Source organism: Podarcis muralis, chromosome 2 (assembly GCF_964188315.1).
Source record: "Podarcis muralis chromosome 2, rPodMur119.hap1.1, whole genome shotgun sequence".
Taxonomy (NCBI): Eukaryota; Metazoa; Chordata; class Lepidosauria; order Squamata; family Lacertidae; genus Podarcis; species Podarcis muralis.
The window spans coordinates 7,219,155-7,238,028 of record NC_135656.1 but is presented as its reverse complement, the minus strand read 5'-3'; the positions used below and the strand labels follow the sequence as shown (position 1 = coordinate 7,238,028).

General features: G+C 46.1%; 1 protein-coding gene across 1 annotated transcript in view; it reads left to right on the top strand.

Annotated features, from left to right (window-relative positions):
* The window catches only part of FAIM2 (Fas apoptotic inhibitory molecule 2), a 38,597-nt gene extending 21,135 nt beyond the window's left edge, over nucleotides 1–17,462 (top strand). The window contains exons 6-12 of the mRNA XM_077923823.1: nucleotides 880–930; nucleotides 2,267–2,306; nucleotides 4,008–4,045; nucleotides 5,359–5,446; nucleotides 6,507–6,602; nucleotides 11,261–11,314; nucleotides 17,258–17,462. Coding sequence (XP_077779949.1) covers nucleotides 880–930; nucleotides 2,267–2,306; nucleotides 4,008–4,045; nucleotides 5,359–5,446; nucleotides 6,507–6,602; nucleotides 11,261–11,314; nucleotides 17,258–17,407 — 517 coding nt within the window. The 3' untranslated portion in view covers nucleotides 17,408–17,462. The remainder of the gene's footprint in view (nucleotides 1–879; nucleotides 931–2,266; nucleotides 2,307–4,007; nucleotides 4,046–5,358; nucleotides 5,447–6,506; nucleotides 6,603–11,260; nucleotides 11,315–17,257) is intronic.
* Nucleotides 17,463–18,874: the final 1,412 nt, after the last annotated feature.

Here is an 18,874-nt window from a genome sequence, read left to right as displayed (position 1 = left end):
GATTTAAGAGGTGGGGCATTGCAACTGCAAGTACTTCCACCCCCACTCCATGGCTGTTTTTATTTCCCAGCTTGACCACATGCCTCAGCCTCACTGTTGCAAATGTTAATTGGAACCTGTCTTCTCAGTCACAAGCCATCTCCCCACCAGGCAGAAGGTGACAGTACGGCAAACGGTTTAGGGTTACACTCTACAGCCCTTCACACAGTGGAAAAATACTTGGAGAAGTTTTCCTCTTGCACAGACTCTCTGAAGGTTGACCTCCTGTTCCCTATTCACTCAGTTGTCTGGAGCCACTAATAATTCTCCACCAGGTTGAACTGGTTGATTGTGTGGACCATTCCCCCCCCCATCCCATTAAGAAGGGTGTTTTCTGTTTCTGTTGTAGCCCTTAGCCCTCTGGGATGTAGGCTGGGGTTCAAGGTGGAACTTGAGAGGCTTGAGCTAAAGTGCCAAGTAAGTCATAGATCCTCTTCTTTCTCCCTATTAGACCACAGATGGGGAGCCTGTGCTTCTCCAGATGTTGTTGGACTGCAACTCCCATCAACCCCAGGCAGCATGGCCCAATGGTCAGTTGTAGTCCAACATCTGCAAGGGTTCCCCATCCCTGCATTGACCAAACATCAGGAAGGGCCATAGCTCAGTGGTAGAACAAATGGTCCCAAGTTCAATATCCTGGTATCTCCAGGTAAGACTAGGAAAGCTAACATAAGAAGAGCCTGCTGGATCAGGCCAGTGGTCCATCTTGTCCAGCATCCTGTTCTCACAGTGGCCAACCAGATGCCCTGAATGGGAATCTGCAATCCCACCCCACTTGGTTCATATCTCTCTCCCTCTCTCCCTCTCTCTCTCTCTCTCTCGCCACCCCTCTCATTGCAGTGCCGTCTTCTTTATTACCTACTTGATCCTGGCTTGCTGCTCTGGACCCAGGTAAAACCCTACTTTTAGTGCATTTGATAGAGAAAGGGGATTTGGGTTCTCTGTGCATCTCCCTTTCTGTCTTGTTTGTGGGAGACATCTGTGTCACCTTGGAAGTCTGGATATTCTCATATCAGTACAAGCTTTTAGAAGACATCTGAAGACAGCCCTGTTTAGGGAAGTTTTTTAATGTTTAACAGACCACTGTATTTTAATACTTTAAACCCAGCCAGATGGGCGGGGTATAAATAAATTACTACTACTACTACTACTACTAGCTGGTCTTCTAGCTGTCTCTCTGATGTAGATCTTCACTCATCCCTTCTTCCCTGGCAGGGGTGGGTGGTGCTGATGTCAGTTTGAGATAATGGCTCATCAGTTTGCCTTGTGGTGCATGTAGTGAACTAGGCATCACTGGCCTGGGTTCTGGTTTTGCATTGCACAGGGAGAACAGACCTTCTTTTCTGATTGAGGCATGCCACAGTGAGGAAAATGCTCTGCTATAGTTATGCATTGGAAAGAAGAGGAAGGGAGGAAGATCTGATTTCCCCCACTGAACTTGCCAGTGTTTTTCAGTATATTGATGTCCTTGGGTATTAGTCCCTCCAAATCCTTCTTTCCATCCAGATCCTAGCTGCTTTGCCCTTTTAGCAGATACTATACCCACAAGGGACGCGGGTGGCGCTGTGGTCTAAACCACAGAGGCTAGGGCTTGCCAATCAGAAGGTTGGTGGTTCGAATCCCCACGACGTGGTGAGCTTCCATTGTTCGGTCCCTGCTCCTGCCTACCTAGCAGTTCGAAAGCACGTCAAAGTGCAAGTAGATGAATAGGTACTGCTCCAGCGGTATTTCCATGCACTGCTCTGGTTTGCCAGAAGCGGCTTAGTCATGCTGGCCACATAACCAGGAAGCTGTACGCCGGCTCCCTCGGCCAGTAAAGCAAGATGAGTGCCACAACCCCAGAGTCGTCTGCGACTGGACTTAACTGACAGGGGTCCTTTACCTTTTTATACTCGCAGCAGCAAAGGAGTGACATTGTTCATTTCCATGCCAAGAAATGCTTGCTTGATATAAACCACACTTCGCAAGCCACTGTTGAAAAGGCACATCTGAAAAGGTGGCAAACTCTTAGTTAAGTTGAATCAGCAAGAGAAACATTTGTGCTCCAGAGCATCTCTTGAGCGATAGTTACCCAGTAGAACTGTACACCTGTTATTGCCCTGCTGCTCTATCCGCCCTGCTTTAATTATCTGATTATGCAAGATGCTGTTGTGCAATTTTCCTTCTAGTGGTTATGCTCTTTGAGTAACGACAGTGTTTTCTTGGCTCCCTTTCACTTAACTCACAGGAGGTACTTCCCATGGAACCTGATCCTCCTGAGCATCTTTGTAAGTAGTATACCTGGGGCTGTGATTTGTGCTAAGCTAAGGGGGACACGGGCGGCGATGTGGGTAAAACCTCAGTGCCTAGGACTTGCTGCTCGTAAGGTCGGCGGTTCGAATCCCTGCGGCGGGGTGAGCTCCCGTCGTTCGGTCCCAGCTCCTGCCCACCTAGCAGTTCGAAAGCACCCCCGGGTGCAAGTAGATAAATAGGTACCGCTTTATAGCGGGAAGGTAAACGGCATTTCCGTGTGCGGTGCTGGTGCTGGCTCGCCAGCTGCAGCTTCGTCACACTGGCCACGTGACCCGGAAGTGTCTTCGGACGGCACCGGCTCCTGGCCTCTTAAGCGAGATGAGCGCGCAACCCAACCAGAGTTGGACACAACTGGCCCGTATGGGCAGGGGTACCTTTACCTTTACTAAGGGGGATTTTACAGGAGCATCGGACCACATGTTCAACAGGAAGCCGAAGGAAGAATAAGGGCAGAAAAGGAAAGTGTTTATTGATGCAACTCATAGTTAAGCTATGGAACACACTCCCACTGGAGGCAGTGATAGACACCAACCTAAATGACTTTAAAAGAGGATTGGACAAAATCATGGAGGATAAGGCTATCAGTGGCTACTAGCTATGATGACTGTGATCTGCCTCCATATTATGCCTCTGATTGCCAGTTGCTGGAAACCCAATGGAGGGGAAATGTTCTTGTGCTTGATTCCTCCTTGAAGGTTTTCCACAGGCGTCTGGCTGGCCACTGTGAGAACAAGATGATGATGCACCATTGGCCTGATCCTGCAAGACGCTTTCTATGTTCTCACGTCACGTTCTTAAAGTTGTCTTTCCATTTCCAGTGGCTGGAAGCCAAAGTCTGAAACCATTGACTCTGTGAAGCAGCCTTCGCCAACATGGAACCCTCCAAATGTTTTGAACTCCCAACTCCCATCGGCCCCCACCAATGGCCAGGAATGATGGGAGCTGTAGTCCAGCAATATCTTTGGTTGATTAAGCACAAATCCCACCATCCCTGACCATTGACCGTGCTTTTTGGGCTGCTGGGAGTTGAAGTCCAACAACACCAGGAAGCCCCCAAATCAGAAAGGTGTAGACCAGGGGTAGTCAACCTTTTCATACCTACCGCCCACTAATGCATCTTTCTTGATGGTGAAATTTCCTTACCGCCCACCAGTGCTCGATGGAAGGAGGATTCAGCTTGTGCTGTAGAACCCCCTACCGCCCCCCTAGAATCCTGAACACCCACTAGTGGGCAGTAGGGACTAGGATGACAACCCCTGGTGTAGACAAAGGGTACTATAATTTGGGGGGGGGTAAAACAGTGCCTCAGTTAGGGTGCCCAGCAGCAAAGAAGGCTGGGGGTCCTTGCACCTTAAAGAGTTGACTAGATTGAAGGATTTTGGCAGCACATGCAGGGGTGAGGAAAAAATTGCACCATCTGAAATTCCCCCTGAAATGCAACTATTAAATGAATAGTTCTCTTTGGCTTTTGGCCTGTTTATGACACCACAGAGGAAGAAACTACCCAGTGTAAATCCATCCTTTATGCACTATTATTGCTTGGTGGCTCACAAGTTCTTTGAGCTTGTCCTCAGAAAGGACAAAGAGCATGCGCTTCTGGTGACATCTGGTTGCGCCTCTTTCCCTAACACTCAGCTCCAGCTTCTGAAGTTAACCAAGTGTCTTTCCTTCCACAGACGCTTTCCATGGCCTATCTGACTGGGATGCTCTCCAGGTAGGTTGGTCACAAGAAGAGACTGCATGCTTGCCATATTTCTTCTATGTGAGAGATTTCATTCTTTGGCCTCACCCTCTGATGTTTCATTAGAAAGTCAGAGCATGCTTATTTACACACACCCCTCTCTATCCCAAGGGTGGCATGATCCATTTTGCTGCTTGAGGTTCTCATATTGTTTTGGAAAGTGCAAATTTGATAGATTCAGCTTCAAGCATGAAATGAATCATTTTCCCCCTCCATCCCTACTTGTGGCCCAAGTCATGTACATTTGTCATTCCCCACCACCATGCTGTAACAATCTCATGCAGAGGTGCATCATGAATTTTCATTGTTTTATTTTTGTCTGATGGCCTGTCAGTGGTACTGGAAGGACAAAACAAAGGCATTAGTTGGTCACAGTATCTAGTAGAGCAATCAACACATTGCAGCAAGATATTCTGCTGTTGCAAATACAAAACAAAAGCATAGTATGCCAATTTGGGCTGTTCTTGATTAAGGCTGTAGTCCTAACCCCAATTACCTGGGAGTAAGCACTGAATTAAATAGGACTTTCTTCTTCTGAGTAGTCATGTTTAGGATTAGATTTCAATGGGTGCATTCTTCTTAGTTTTTATCACCACATTTGAAGATGGGGAAGCAATTGCTTTGCTGGGTGCAGGCTAAAGATTCACTTAGCTCAGCTCCATTTGTCCAGCCATGATCAACTTTATTATCATTAATTATATTTGAGTCTTTGGAAAGTTCACAAGGCAGGTGGGAGGGTGATGTTGGGCATCCCTGTTATGTTATTCCCAGGATGTGGTTCTCAGAGTCCCTGTCCAATGAGATTCCTCTGAGGTCAGCAACTGTGGCTCAGTGACATAGCACCTGCCTTTGCATGCAGAGGGATGCTAGGATCCCTTCTTGGCCTCTTTAGTTAGAAAAGCTTGGGTGCCAGATCTGGGGAAGACCCAAGTCCTTGAATAAGCACCACTGGCTGGCATGTACAAGGCAGGTCTAGATGGACCAATTGTCAGACTTGGTAAAAGGTAGCCTCATACTGTAATTGGATATGTAGAGGTACCATTATGAGGCCCCATTCCTCAGAATGTGGAGAATTCAGATATTTTGACAACATCTGTTCCTTGTGCTCCTGAGCAACATGTACAAGTTGGCATCCCTCTTCCAACTTAATGACTTGATCAGAACCCAAAGTTTCGGGTTAGTTTCTAAACCAAATGTGTCCCCAAACTATAGCACATGTCCTTTCTGAAGGCGGATCTCTTAGTTTGGATCTCTAAAACCATTCCATTCCATTTTTCATTTTGCAGCTACTACAACACCAAGTCAGTCCTTCTGTGCCTGGGGATAACAGCACTGGTATGCCTCTCTGTCACCTTATTCAGCTTCCAAACCAAGGTGAGTGAATGTGTCTTAGTAGGGTTGGGCATCCTAAATTTTGTCACTCCGTGTACAGGTGAAGGAGAAGTTGGGAGGGTCATTCTGGCAATTTTCAGGTGGGTGGGGGCAAAACGGGGCAAAAATAAGCTACAGTTACCATTAGTAAGTGCAGAGCCAGGAGCAGCAGCTGTCATTCCTCACCTCAGATGTATTCCTAGAATAACACCACATGTTAACATAGTATTGTTCAAGGAGACATCTGGATATAAAAAATGGCAGCCACCCATCACTGGAAGGAGCACCATTGCCATTCCTACTGGGGAGACGGCCACCACCAACAAGAAGCAGCAAAATGAAATGTTTAAAAGGGGAGCTGAGGTGGTATGGGGCCACCTTCAGCCCCTGAGTTTGCTTATTTGTTCCTTCCTTTCAATCCATTTTTCTTTTGCATTAAGCCTTTTTAGACATTACTTTTTTCTTTCGTAATCTGCAAGTCACTCTGGGAATCTTGATGGTTGAAGAACAGAATTTTATGCTGTGAACCATCCTGAGATCTATGAGTATAGGGCAGTATGCAACTTAAATCAATCAATCAATCAATCAATCAATCAATCAATCAATCAATCACTCAATCTCCATAAAACATGAACGGCCCATTGAAACTCTGAATTTTCTATAAACTGAAGTGACAGGGGCAAACACAAATATGAGATACATTATGTTCTAATTTGGAAGGGTCTGAGTTTGGATTGTATTGGGAGGAGGCTTCCTGAAATCTCTTGAAATTTCCCCAACACATGCCGAGGTGGATATTGTGGCTCATATAGTCAAAAAGCTAGATGTGATGGAGAGCTTGTCTGAGTCTAAGACAGTGTAAGTGAAGGGATCTCAAGGCATGAGATATAACTTGAGAAGGATGAGCGTCCATCTGCGTACAAGATTCAGTAGCAATTGCCTGGCAAATGCTATATGTGTTTGGTTATGTGAGTACCTCGTGCTCCCTGGAAGTTGGGTGCCCTTGAATATACTCATTCGGGGTACACAGCTACAGTGATGACCTTTTTCTTTCCTCCCACAGTATGATTTCACCTCCTGCCAGGGCGTGCTGTTCGTGATGCTGATGGTGCTGCTTTTTAGCGGGATCATCCTGGCTATTCTGCTTCCTTTCAAATATGTAAGTCTCATCTTGCTTCTACCAGCAAAAATATAGGCACATGGGAATGTGTCATTTCACTGGGACAGTGAGGTTCAGGGCCAGAGCACTCAAAATTGCTGAAAGCAGGAGTAGTCAACATGGTACCCACCCAGATGTTGCTGTACTAGAACTCCCATCATCCCTGACCACTGGCCATGCTAGCTGGGACTGATGGAAATTATAGTCCAGTATCTTCTGGCGAACACCATGTTGGTTACCCCTGGTTTAAAGCCTAATCTACACGGAATCACAGCATTGGAACAGGAGTCAAATGGGCTTTTAAGTCAACCCTCTGCTTGCTACCAGTTCTCTGCTGCCCAACCTTCAGAGCCAGTGTGGTGTAGTGGTTAAGAGTGGTAGATTCGTAATCTGGGGAACTGGGTTCGCGTCTCCGCTCCTCCACATGCAGCTGCTGGGTGACCTTGGACCAGTCACACTTCTCTGAAGTCTCTCAGCCCCACTCACCTCACAGAGTGTTTGTTGTGGGGGAGGAAGGGAAAGGAGAATGTTAGCCACTTTGAGACTCCTTCAGGTAGTGATAAAGCGGGATATCAAATCCAAACTCTTCTTCAGAACCTAAACTACAAAGCAAAAACAGGAGAAAGTTGCTTGGGCCTGTTTCAAGAAAGTGAAAAAGGATAGGTGAATCTGTCCATTTTGGTTTCTCTCTGCTTCTCATTTTTCCAATGTTAAGTTCAGTTCTCCACATTTCTGCATCAGTGTGCAATGAAAAAGAAGAAGAAATCATGGAAATTCATTAGCATTCTAGCCTAAACGTTTCCTAGCATGCCCATTTTTGTATGCAATTTTGCCTAATTCGCATGTTTTTCCTAGCCATTGTCTCTACTTTACTGCAGTTTTAACATGTTGTTTTCAGTACTTAGTGTGTTTTATTCACACTAATGTACATATTTTTGTACACATTTTGGGGGTTCCAGATTCAAAGAGGTGTCAGTTTTGAATTTGGGGAAGTGCAAATTAGGTAGGTTTGCTTTAAAATGCAAACCAAAAAGAATTTTTTCTCCATCTGCACATGGGATGGAAAAACCAAATGGTATTCACTGCCTCCCCAAGATAACATGGGCCGTATGAGAAAATAATGCACAAAGGTGCATTATATTAGGCAAAATTGTGAAGAAGAATGCATATGAATTTCCATGCAGACAATTTTTTTAAAAAAAACACACCTTAGAACCTGATGCAGACATTGAATAACTAAACTTAAGACTGGGAAAATGAGAAACTAAGAAAAACAAAAATTGACAGATTTATCCATCTCTAAAGGTAAAGGTAAAGGTAAAGGTAAAGGTAAAGGTAAAGGTACCCCTGCCCGTATGGGCCAGTCTTGACAGACTCTGGGGTTGTGCGCCCATCTCACTCAAGAGGCTGGGGGCCAGCGCTGTCCGCAGACACTTCCGGGTCATGTGGCCAGCGTGACAAGCTGCATCTGGCGAGCCAGCGCAGCACACGAAATGCCGTTTACCTTCCCGCTGGTAAGCGGTCCCTATTTATCTACTTGCACCCGGGGGTGCTTTCGAACTGCTAGGTTGGCAGGCGCTGGGACCGAGCAGTGGGAGCGCACCCCGCCGCGGGGATTCGAACCACCGACCTTTCGATCGGCAGCCCTAGGCGCTGAGGCTTTTACCCACAGTGCCACCCGCGTCCCTTATCCATCTCTATTCTTAGGCAAAATTGTGTCTGAGGTGGCTCTGGCCATTCCCCTTTCCTTTTGCAGCCTATGGAATCCTACCTGCAAGACCACTAAGCTAGACTGGCTCAGAAGTCTTCATTTTTGCCTTCACCCTTCTTTTCCAAACAAACATGTTCCCTCCTGCTAATTTCCTAACCCTTATCTCCATTTCTATTGTGGTGCTGTGGTCTCCATTTCCACACCCCCCCCCTCTGACACACACACACACACACACACACACACACACACAACTGCAAGGTTTGGCACCAGCTTGTGTTTACTGTTCCTGACCAGCCGTTGCTCATGAAGCAAAGACTGATTATGACAGGGAGGAGGAGAAATGGGAAAGAGGGCAAAGATGCCAGAATCTCTCAATCATTCTCCATCAGGGAGTTTTCGTTCTGCAGTTATCACGAGAGCCTGCTAGATATTGACAAAAGAAGGAGTGTTAGCCTGGGTTTTGAAGCCCCCATTAATCACTGCGGACTTGGCTTGTTTGCTTGATTTCCAGGGTGGGCTGGGCTTTCCATGACCTCAAGTGGCTGGAACCATACTGAGTACCTGATTATGTTGCCTTAAAAGTACAATCCGTCCTTTGATTCACACCCTTCCATGATTCAGGCCTGAATAAGCCGAACGTCAACGCGTGTGAGAATGTTGTGCTTTGCAATAGAGAGCCCCAGATTTCTCATCCCTGAAGCAGGTTCTATGTGACACTATGTACTTCTCGATGGCAAACACCAAACAGGTCCATCGTGGCCTTGCTTTGATGTTGCTATTTTAATTTGGCATAGTGTTGGATAGTTATCTAAAACTTGACCCAGGTGAATACGTGCTTCCATCATCTTCACCAGGTGATATTCAGCGTGTGGCGCTGTGGTGTAAACCACTGAGCCTCTTGGGCTTGCAAATTGAAAGTTCAGAGGTTCGAATCCCTGTGATGGGGTGAGCTCCCATTGCACTGTCTCAGCTCCTACCCACCTAGCAGTTCGAAAGCACACCAGTGCAAGTAGATAAATAGGTACCACTGCAGCAGGAAGGTAAACAGCATTTCCATGCGCTCTGGTTTCCGTCACAGTGTTCCATTGCAGCAGAAGCAGTTAGTCCTGCTGGCCACATGATCCGGAAAGCTGTCTGTGGACAAACGCTGGCTCCCTTGGCCTGAAAGCGAGATGAGCACCACAACCCCATAGTCGCCTTTGACTGGACTTAACCATCCAGGGGTCCTTTACCTTTATTCAACTAAATAGCTGTGCTTGTACAAGGATTGACATTAGTACAATGGAATTTTTCCACTTCTTTTCCCCCTGCATGTACCCCACACCATCCCTAAATCTATGGTTGCTATATTTCAAAAGTAGAAATCTTTTTTGGGGGGTGGGGGCGGGGCAGTCGTTGTTACTACTCAAACACACTTCCTGGTTCTGTTGGCAAAAACCTGGATATTTTGCTGATTTTTTTGAAATTTTCCCTGGACACTAATTTTGCTGTTGGAATCCCATGAAAATCCAGATGTATCACAACCCTACCCAAATCTGCTCCAGATGATTAGGGAAAACCACAGAACAGGTTTGTTTGTTTTTTTGAGGTGGGGTGGAATGGAGGGAATGTTCTGTTTTGTGCAAGGAGAAATCCTCATATTGACAGAACATTCTCCTTAGCGCTACATTGAATACAACCCAAGATATTATCAAGTTGGGTAGGAAATGTATAACACATTCCTGTCATACATTTATCTTAAATATTAACAGGGAGTAGAGAATAATGCTTCCATGTAGTTCAAGTTAACTGTTTCTGTCTGTCTGTCTGTCCCCCGCACAGACTGCAGTCCTAACCCTCATTTCTTGGGACTAAGTCCCATTGAATTCAGTAGGACATACTTCAGTGTAGACATGGTTACGATTCTGTTGCTGACACACTACAGGAGTCTTTGCCAAAAAAGAGAGCTTTATTCAGCTTCCAGTATCATCCAACACCCTTCAAATCATTATCAAGTGATGTTTGGTCCTCAGCCTGTGCTTGGGAGCCTGTTTAATGAAATGAGAACAATGCAAATATAATTTCTCTTCCTTACATCTTGTTGGTTCCTTTTCCATCTTCTTTCTGGAAGTGTCTATTATTGTTGTTGTTATTATTTTACTTTGAGCCAACCTGTACCTTGAGCCTCTACTAAGAGAAGGGCCATAGCTCAGTGGTTAGAACATCTGATGCCCATGTAGAAGATCTCTGGGTTCAAGACCTGGTGTCTCCAGGGAAGGCTGAAAATGGAACTCAATAGAGCTGCTGCCAGCCAGTGCAATCAAAACTGATGGTTGATGGTTTCAGTCATTACAAGGCAGGAGCTTGTCCTACACTCAAGTAGGACCCTGGCAGAGACCCATGCCCAACTGGCATGTTCTCTCCCTCCTAGTCGATCGTTCGGGAGCTTCAAAAGCTTCCTTCAGCTCGAACATCACAGCGACCAATGCCAACAGACATCGGCACACTTAGGGATCCGCAGAGTCTTTGCAGTTCGCGTAACAGACCTCAGCAACTCAGCATTTTGGCTAATCTACTTTATTTACATATAAACACACACGGAGCACTGCAACATGGCTCCCTCCCTCTCTAGCATCAGACAGCAAAGAGCAAAAACAAAGGACAATAGTCCCACTTCACGGAACACAGCAACACAAACATCCTGTCTCCATCACTTCCCACTCTGTGGAATCAAAACATACACCGTCATGTGAAAGACAACAATCCCATGACTGCAACCACGGAGCAGGAATTCTTACAGTTCTCAGGTTTCAATACCTGGCATCTTCAGGAAAGGCTGGAAATGGAACCCAGCAGAGCATCTTACTATGTAGAAACATCCAGCCATTCATCCTCTCACATGGATTGCATTGTTTACATCCTTCTGTCCTATGAGGCTGACCAATCTCTCTTGCTTCTTTCCATGTAGGTGCCGTGGCTCCAGGCCATTTATGCTGTGCTGGGTGCAATTGTATTTACTATGGTAAGTAAGCTGAGCTCAAGACAATTCTTTCCTCGACTCACTGCAACCAGGAGTGAGAATTCACAGAGGTTAAAATATCAGCTGTGCTTTTCACTTGTAGCCATGCAGAGGATGCAAAAGATGTGGGGGAATGACACTGGGGAGAAAGTGCATCTTTCAAAACCACCACCACCAATTGAGTCCATATAAAACGATTAAAGGTCCAATGTGTTTCTCTTGCTGTGCCCTAGAAGAAGGTTGTCCTCAACCAAAAGGCATTGGGTCATTTTTTTTTTTTGTCTCTTAAACTCTTATTGCTTTATACAGAACCACCACCACCCCAGGTCCATTTTAAGCTTTTGCTCCTTCCTTTGCTCCCTTTGATTTTGTGGGAGAAGAAGGCTCCTCTAACCCCACTCCTTCAAATACGCAAGCTGAGCCTCTCCTTGTATTTCACGAATCTGTGCTTTATACAATCCAATCTGCAATCCATGTGTTCAAGCCTACACTGTTCAGGATTCGGTCTCAGTTCTGATGGGCAAGACACCCACTTGTCTCAGTTCAGAATGGGAAAACCAAGCTATCCCCTTGGAGACCTTGGCTGTGGACACAGCATAGATTTAATGCAGATGATTTTCCTCCAAAGAATCATGGGAACTGAAATTTACTCCCAAAGAACTGCAATCTCTAACCCCCTTAACAAACTACAGTTCCCGGGAGTCTTTGGGAGGGGTGCTAGGTGCTGTATATGTGCTTTAAACTTACCTTGCTATTGATGCCTCACCATCAGAGTGTGGGGGTGAAAAGATAGGGGCAGATAAATCTGTCACTTTTGCTTTTTCTGAGGTCCTCATGTTTCCAATCTTCGGTTTTTATGTTACTTTCATTATTAGACACATTTTTTGCACCGTTTCCCTGAATATACTTTTTTTTTTTTTTAAAAAAAAGGATTGCATCAGCTGAGAGTGTTGTCTATCTCTTGCTATCTTTGCTCTCTCCCTTTTCACAGCTAATTGTCCTCAGGGCTTGAGGGGGGCAATTGGCCACTATATCAGTTAAGAAGCAGAGATAAGCAATGGGCTAGGCCTACAACCCCTTGGGCTTGCATAGCATTCCCTGCAGCCTTTTCCACCAGTCTCCCAGGGAGCTGCAGGAGTCTCAGAGTCTGACGCCTGTGCTATATATAGATATATGCGCGCGCATGAGAATGTATTCATTTTATACAACATCTGTGAATGTCGCCAGGCTCTAACTATATGGTGGAAGCTGGTAAGAGGCAACAGCCATCCATCAGTGAGGGGAAACTCAAAGAGATACTAGCAAGTAGGGACATTTGGCCTGGTGCACAAGGGCACCAGCGCCTGCACCTGAAGTTGGCAAGGCTGGGCATCTATTGAGGGCACAGAGGCTTGGAAAGGCTCATCACTGATCCTGCCAAGCCCACCACCATTCGGACCCTCCCTACTACCAGAGCTGCAACACAGCATGGCTGCTTACCTCTGCCATCGTCACCAGCAGCTCCTCATCTTGCCTCCCTTATTTGCCGCAGACATATGTATCTCACAGCAAGGTAATAATAATAATAATAATAATAATAATAATAATAATAATAATAATTTATTATTTCTACCCCACCCATCTGGCTGGGTTTCCCCAGCCACTCTGGGCGGCTTCCAACAAAAGATTAAAAACATCAGTCATTAAAAACTTCCCTAAACAGGGCTGCCTTCAGATGTCTTCTAAATGTCATATAGTTGTTTATCTCTTTGACATCTGATGGGAGGGCGTTCCACAGGGCGGGTACCACTACCGAGAAGGCCCTCTGCCTGGTTCCCTGTAATTTCGCTTCTCACAGTGAGGGAACCGCCAGAAGGTCCTCAGCGCTGGACCTCAGTGTCCGGGCCGAACGATGGGGGTGGAGACCCTCCTTCAGGTATACTGGGTTGAGGCTGTTTAGGGCCTTAAAGGTCAGCACCTTTAAACTTTGGTAGACTGAATGGTGCAACTGCATGTACCTGTGTGTTAAAACTAATCATGTGATTCTTCTTGCTTGAGCTGCAGCATGAAGTCTTAGCGTATATCCTCAGAACATTGCTGCATGTCTCTTCCCTTGTTAGAAATGTGTCTTATCAATGAAACTGTGTGCCACCTTCTCAAACTGCAGGCAGAGTTCAGCCGGTGCGTAGCTCAGTGCATACAACAATTCAGCATACAGGAAGAAGGTCCCCGTGCAATGTAGTATTTCCAATAATAATAATAATAATAATAATAATAATAATAATAATAATAATAATAATATCTTTATTGTCATTGCCCCCTCTCGGGGACAACAAAATTACTTGACTGCTCCATAAAAACACTAATTAAAACAATACAGTATAATACAGCAAGGAAGATTAGATGACTTTCAAAGTCCAGGCTTCCCATTCAGGGCCGAGATCGCTCTGGAGAAGAAGCTGTTCTTAAGACGGCTCGTTCTTGTCTTCATCGTCCTGTATCTCCTTCCCGACGGCAGGAGCTCGAAGAGACAGTGACCAGGATGTGGTGGATCTTTTACTATGTCCAGTGCCTTCCTATGGCACCTTGTGGCATAAATCTGCTCTAAGGTGGAGAGTGGGCAGCCAACAATGCTCTCTGCTGCCTTGACAACTCTGCATAACCCCATCCTGTCCTGGGTAGTACAGCTTCCGTACCACACACATAAGCCATAAGTGAGCACACTCTCAATGGCACAGTTAAACCTCCCTATCATTGACACCTCGGAAAGGCTTATTCCCTGAACATGGAAAAGTCGGTTTTGGATGTTACTCTGGCTGAACCTGCAGGCCAGATCAGGCCTTCCCCCAAACCATTTTTAGTCAGCCACCATGTTACCTTTCCAACATCAGAGAGAATATTGCCCCAAATATGCCTATTTCTAATGCAGTGGTGAATGTTGCGTGTTGAGGTCCCCAAGCCACCCCCCAATAATTCACACATCACACATCAATTTTGGTTTGGGTTTTTGGCATGATTTTGGCCACAACTTTATTTAAATACACACAAGTGAGTGGTTGCTTAGACATTGGTTCTGACTATCTGTCCTTGCCCAGGGGACAGGACTGACTTCCGGATTCCAGCGGAAGCCAGTGAGGGAAACAATTTTGGGGAGAAAATGAAGCTGGGCCTCAGTCCCTCACTTCTCACCCTCATGCTCCTGGTGGCTTGCACGGCACAAGTCCAATGCCAGGGACAAGGACGAAAAGAATGGCAAGCCCCTGGATTCCTTTAACAGAATTCCCTTTCTGCACCACCATTGGAGGGGTAGACACTTACCTCTCCACCAACCAATTTGAACCAATGCCTAACCACCAACCTTACAAGTTGTGACGATTTGCTACGCAGTAGGCAAAAACCAAATGGCACCAGCCAATCAGCCAAATGTACAAAATTCCTACCAGGCCCCTGCCTCAAAGCAGACAACCCCATGACAGGCATAGCAAGGTCAAGCGAACAACCCCCCCCCCAATACAGGGAGGGTGGGCCGGTGATCCGGTGCAAGCAGCCAAGAGGACGCCCAAAGTTGGGCGTCCAGTATTTAACACCTCTGACCCCTCCTTCAAAATTGGCAACAAGGAATTCTCCCCAGCGACCCAAATTAACCAATTCACTGCCTGGGTCACTCCGCAAATCCGCCCAGCAACAATGGGGTGGCTTGTATCCCCCACCACAACACGTGCTCTCTGTTAGGGAGAACACGTTTTCTCCCATCCTGTTTTTAATCAAAAAGGTGTGCTTTCAGGGATGCCAACATGTTCCTTCAAACACCAACCTCTAAAGAAGTTTGCCATCTCCACTGTCTAACTTTGGGATATTTGAAGCCTGTACTTTGCCCACTGGTAGGGAATATAGGTTAAGATACAGGCCAGTCTAAGGGAATGGCCCAGTGCCCTCGGTTAACCAGGTGATCCTGCCATTGTTTCTGTAACCATGTTAACCTTAGTGGAACAAACCTACCTGGAGGTTCCGGTTCCCAACAAAAGAGAGTTGTTCTCCTGCAGCTTTCTAACGACTGCCCTTTGGACCTTTGATAACCCACAATTTATCATGAAACTAAACCACAAATCTGAACTGCAGTCCTCGGCAAGCATTTTAACCGGGCTCTGTGACGCAAGAAAAAGCGGGACGCAAAGCGCTGTTTACATTAGAGTAGACATTTTGGGCTGAAGGTCACATTCCTTTCTGAGCACCCTTTTCCAGGGGCCACAGGTGGGAAAAGCCAGAAGCAAAAGCGGGCGGGGGAAGAAATGCAAAATTTGTCCCCACCCTTGAATTAAAAACCAAATATGTAGCATAGGGGAAGGTTGCGTGATGTTCCTTGTGTTCCTCCTTTGGGAAGAATGCAGTAGGCCATGTTGGTACATAGCTGTCAACTTACAGATTTGAAAATAAGGGACCAGCAGCCTCGAAAATAAGGGATCAGCAGCCAAAATAAGGGATTTTCAGAACACAGGTATGTTCAACTTCTGAGCCCCTCCGAGCCAAAGGCAGAAAGCCCAGCAAGCAGCCAAACAAAGCCTCAAGCAGTGGTTCCCATAGCGCAGCAACCCGGCAAAGGGGATGCAGCAAGGAAAACCACCGTCACCTCTCCACTGGGAAGCGCTGAGCAAAGGCGAGTCCCCAGGCAAAGCAGCTGATTTGATTGGCACAAGGCATGCAAGCTCCACCCCCCAGTCGTTCTTAGACTCCTTATTGGGTGAGCAACGCAGCCAAGCAACACAGTTGGAGCCTCCCTCCTCCCTGGCCAGCAGGGAGGGAGGGAGAGGAGCTGCTTCCTTTGAAACCTGGGAAATTTAAGTGACATCATCAATAAGGGACAGCAGTGGGACACAGCGCTGGGATAAGGGACTTTCCCACCAAATAAGGGACGGTTGACAGCTATGCGTTGGTAGATCGTGGCGGTTGTTGTTTAAGCAGATAGTGGGATGCAGGGAAAATCTACTGGATTCTGTAGCCCATTGTGAGCCTTTTAATTCTTTTCTCCTGTTTCCATTCGCTCAGAGAGCCACAGGGACATGAGTATAGTGGAAATGCATTTAAGCATGCACATTTTCAGTTCTGTTTATGGATCCCTTTCCCCCTTTGTACAAGGCAGGAGAGTGAGGTGTTGCATCTGGGCAGCGAGATCTTGATTACACTGGCTCAGGCTGGCAAGTCAGGCTGGCACCCACCCAGCGAGGATCCTCCCTCTTAATCCAAGCCATGGGAGCTGCCTGAGCTTTCCGGGTGAGGAGCAGAGCGAAGGAGGTTGAGGCTGGGTATGGGTGTGGACTTGACCTACCAGCAGCAAGGGAGGTGGCTAAAGTATCATGCCAATACTGTTATCACCATAAGCTCTGAAGGTCAGAAAGGATGGGATGAAACTCAGTTCAGTCCCCAGCTTCATCTGGGCCTACCTCATTCACCCTTTCCAAATCAATATACAAACCAAAACACCACCAGCCTTCAAATGTTGCCATTCTCCAACCCAGAATTGTGTACGTCAGGAGAATAGGCACATAAAAGTGTGTGTATTAGTAGGAGGAGTCATTATATTTTTAGCCCTCCATTCCTCCCAAATGCTTTATCTTAGGGGAAATTGCTTGCCCAAATATGTTTAATGGGCAAAAGTTGCATACAATAATAATAAATAAATGTGTATTAAGGGGAAAATGTGGGCACACTAAAATGCTCAGGACTTTTTTCATTTAAATGTAAACAGACGTGGAAATGTGGCAAATTGGAATTGTAACAGAGAAAACAAGCGTAACTGATTTGACACATTTCTCCAGAGAGGTTACTGGCACACTTAGCAATCCTATACTGCAATCCTATACTCGCTTCCCCTGGAGCAAGTCTCACTGAACTTAGGGGGACTCAGCGCTGAGCAGACATGTATAAAATGGCAGCACTGACCTTGGCCTGTGTTTGGTTTTCTCTCCTCAGTTCCTGGCCTTTGACACGCAGCTCCTGATGGGAAACCGACGCTATGCTATGAGCCCAGAGGAATACATCTTTGGGGCTCTCAACATCTACCTAGACATCATCTACATATTCTCCTTTCTCCTGCAGATCTTTGGGTCTAGCCGAGAGTGAGCTTGGCAGAGCTGCTAGGGCTTGTGTCAGATTTATTATTATTATTAAAAAGAAAGAAAGGAATATACATCGGATGACACAAGAAGAAAGAAAGGAGAGAGGAAAAAGTTATCCAACCTCTCTAGCCCTTTAGCAAACTCCATTCCATCAGACGGGCCCCTGTCCACCCACCGGCCTCGTTGAGCTCCTGCAGGCTGTACATATATACATATAGATGCTGTTAAAACTTTTGTGACTCAAAAAGCAAACTGGGGTGTAAATGTACTTGCTCTGGCAACTGCCTTCAAGCTGTAAATTGAACCTGGAGTTGCAGGACCAGAATGGGCACTAGAGTGGAGGGGAGGGGGCCCATTTTTTTATGTGTGTGGTTTCAATTGCTGAAGCAAAGCAGTTGGGAATTCAGAAACGATCTTAATCAAGGTGGTCACAAATGTTTGTGAAAATCTGCAGAATGGCTGATTTACTTATTTATTTATTTATTTATTGGTGTTCTTCCTGACAATTGTTGTGCAAGCCTCAAATTCAAGTCCTGGCACACATTTAGGTCCAATCTGTTAATTTGCTTTCTAGCCACTAGATGCTTTTCTTCTGAAGAGCTCAGAGCAGCTTACAAGGTCCATCTCGCTTAGCTTCATTGGTAGAACTTCTTCACATGCCCTCATGCTCACTAGGATATTTTGGGGGTGGGGGTGGTTCCAGACTCTGAGCCTGTTCTGCTTGGCTTTGAGTTTTAATTTGCTGATTTGAAGTTGCAGAGTCCAATTTCAATTCTTTTGCCCATTTTCTTGTTTGTTTGTTTGTTTGTTTCAGCACTATTTCCAGCATAGCAAGAGGAGCAGGGGAGGGTAAACATCCAGAATAAATGGTCCCTGTGTTCCTGCTCAGTCAGTGTTGGCATTTCCAGTCCCAGCCACTAACAAGAGCAAACATGTCCTTAGATCTGGGATAATACCTTTTGCCGCCACTTTAATGCTGTGCTCCCATGCACCAATGACTTCACCTGTCTCTCCATCCCTTTCTTGGGATGTGGATGACATTAAGACTTCTTCCCATGAGTGGATCAGGGCTTGAAAGGAGACGAGGCAGAGAGAAGGAGGGAGTGATAGAAGAATGCTTTCTGCTTTCATATGTCTAGCTAAGCAAGTCTTTGCAGATTTAGAGAGGATGGCCATGGCATTTCTCATGGCCTAGCATTTCTTTGCCAATTGTTGCAGACAGAAAGATGGAGGGAAACACACCCCAGCACTGAGAAATCCATGTGTAGGAGATTCCAGAAATGTAGACAGGAGCCTACCATTCTCATTTGTATTCAGATCACCTTTGCATTATGACACTGCATCTGTTTAGAAATATTGGGTGCATGAATGGAGGCCCCGTGTCTCCTCTAAATCTCATATATAGATAGATCCTTGCAAGCGAAGACATTCCAGCCTCTTAGCTAGATCCCTTCACCATCTCGGATAGAAT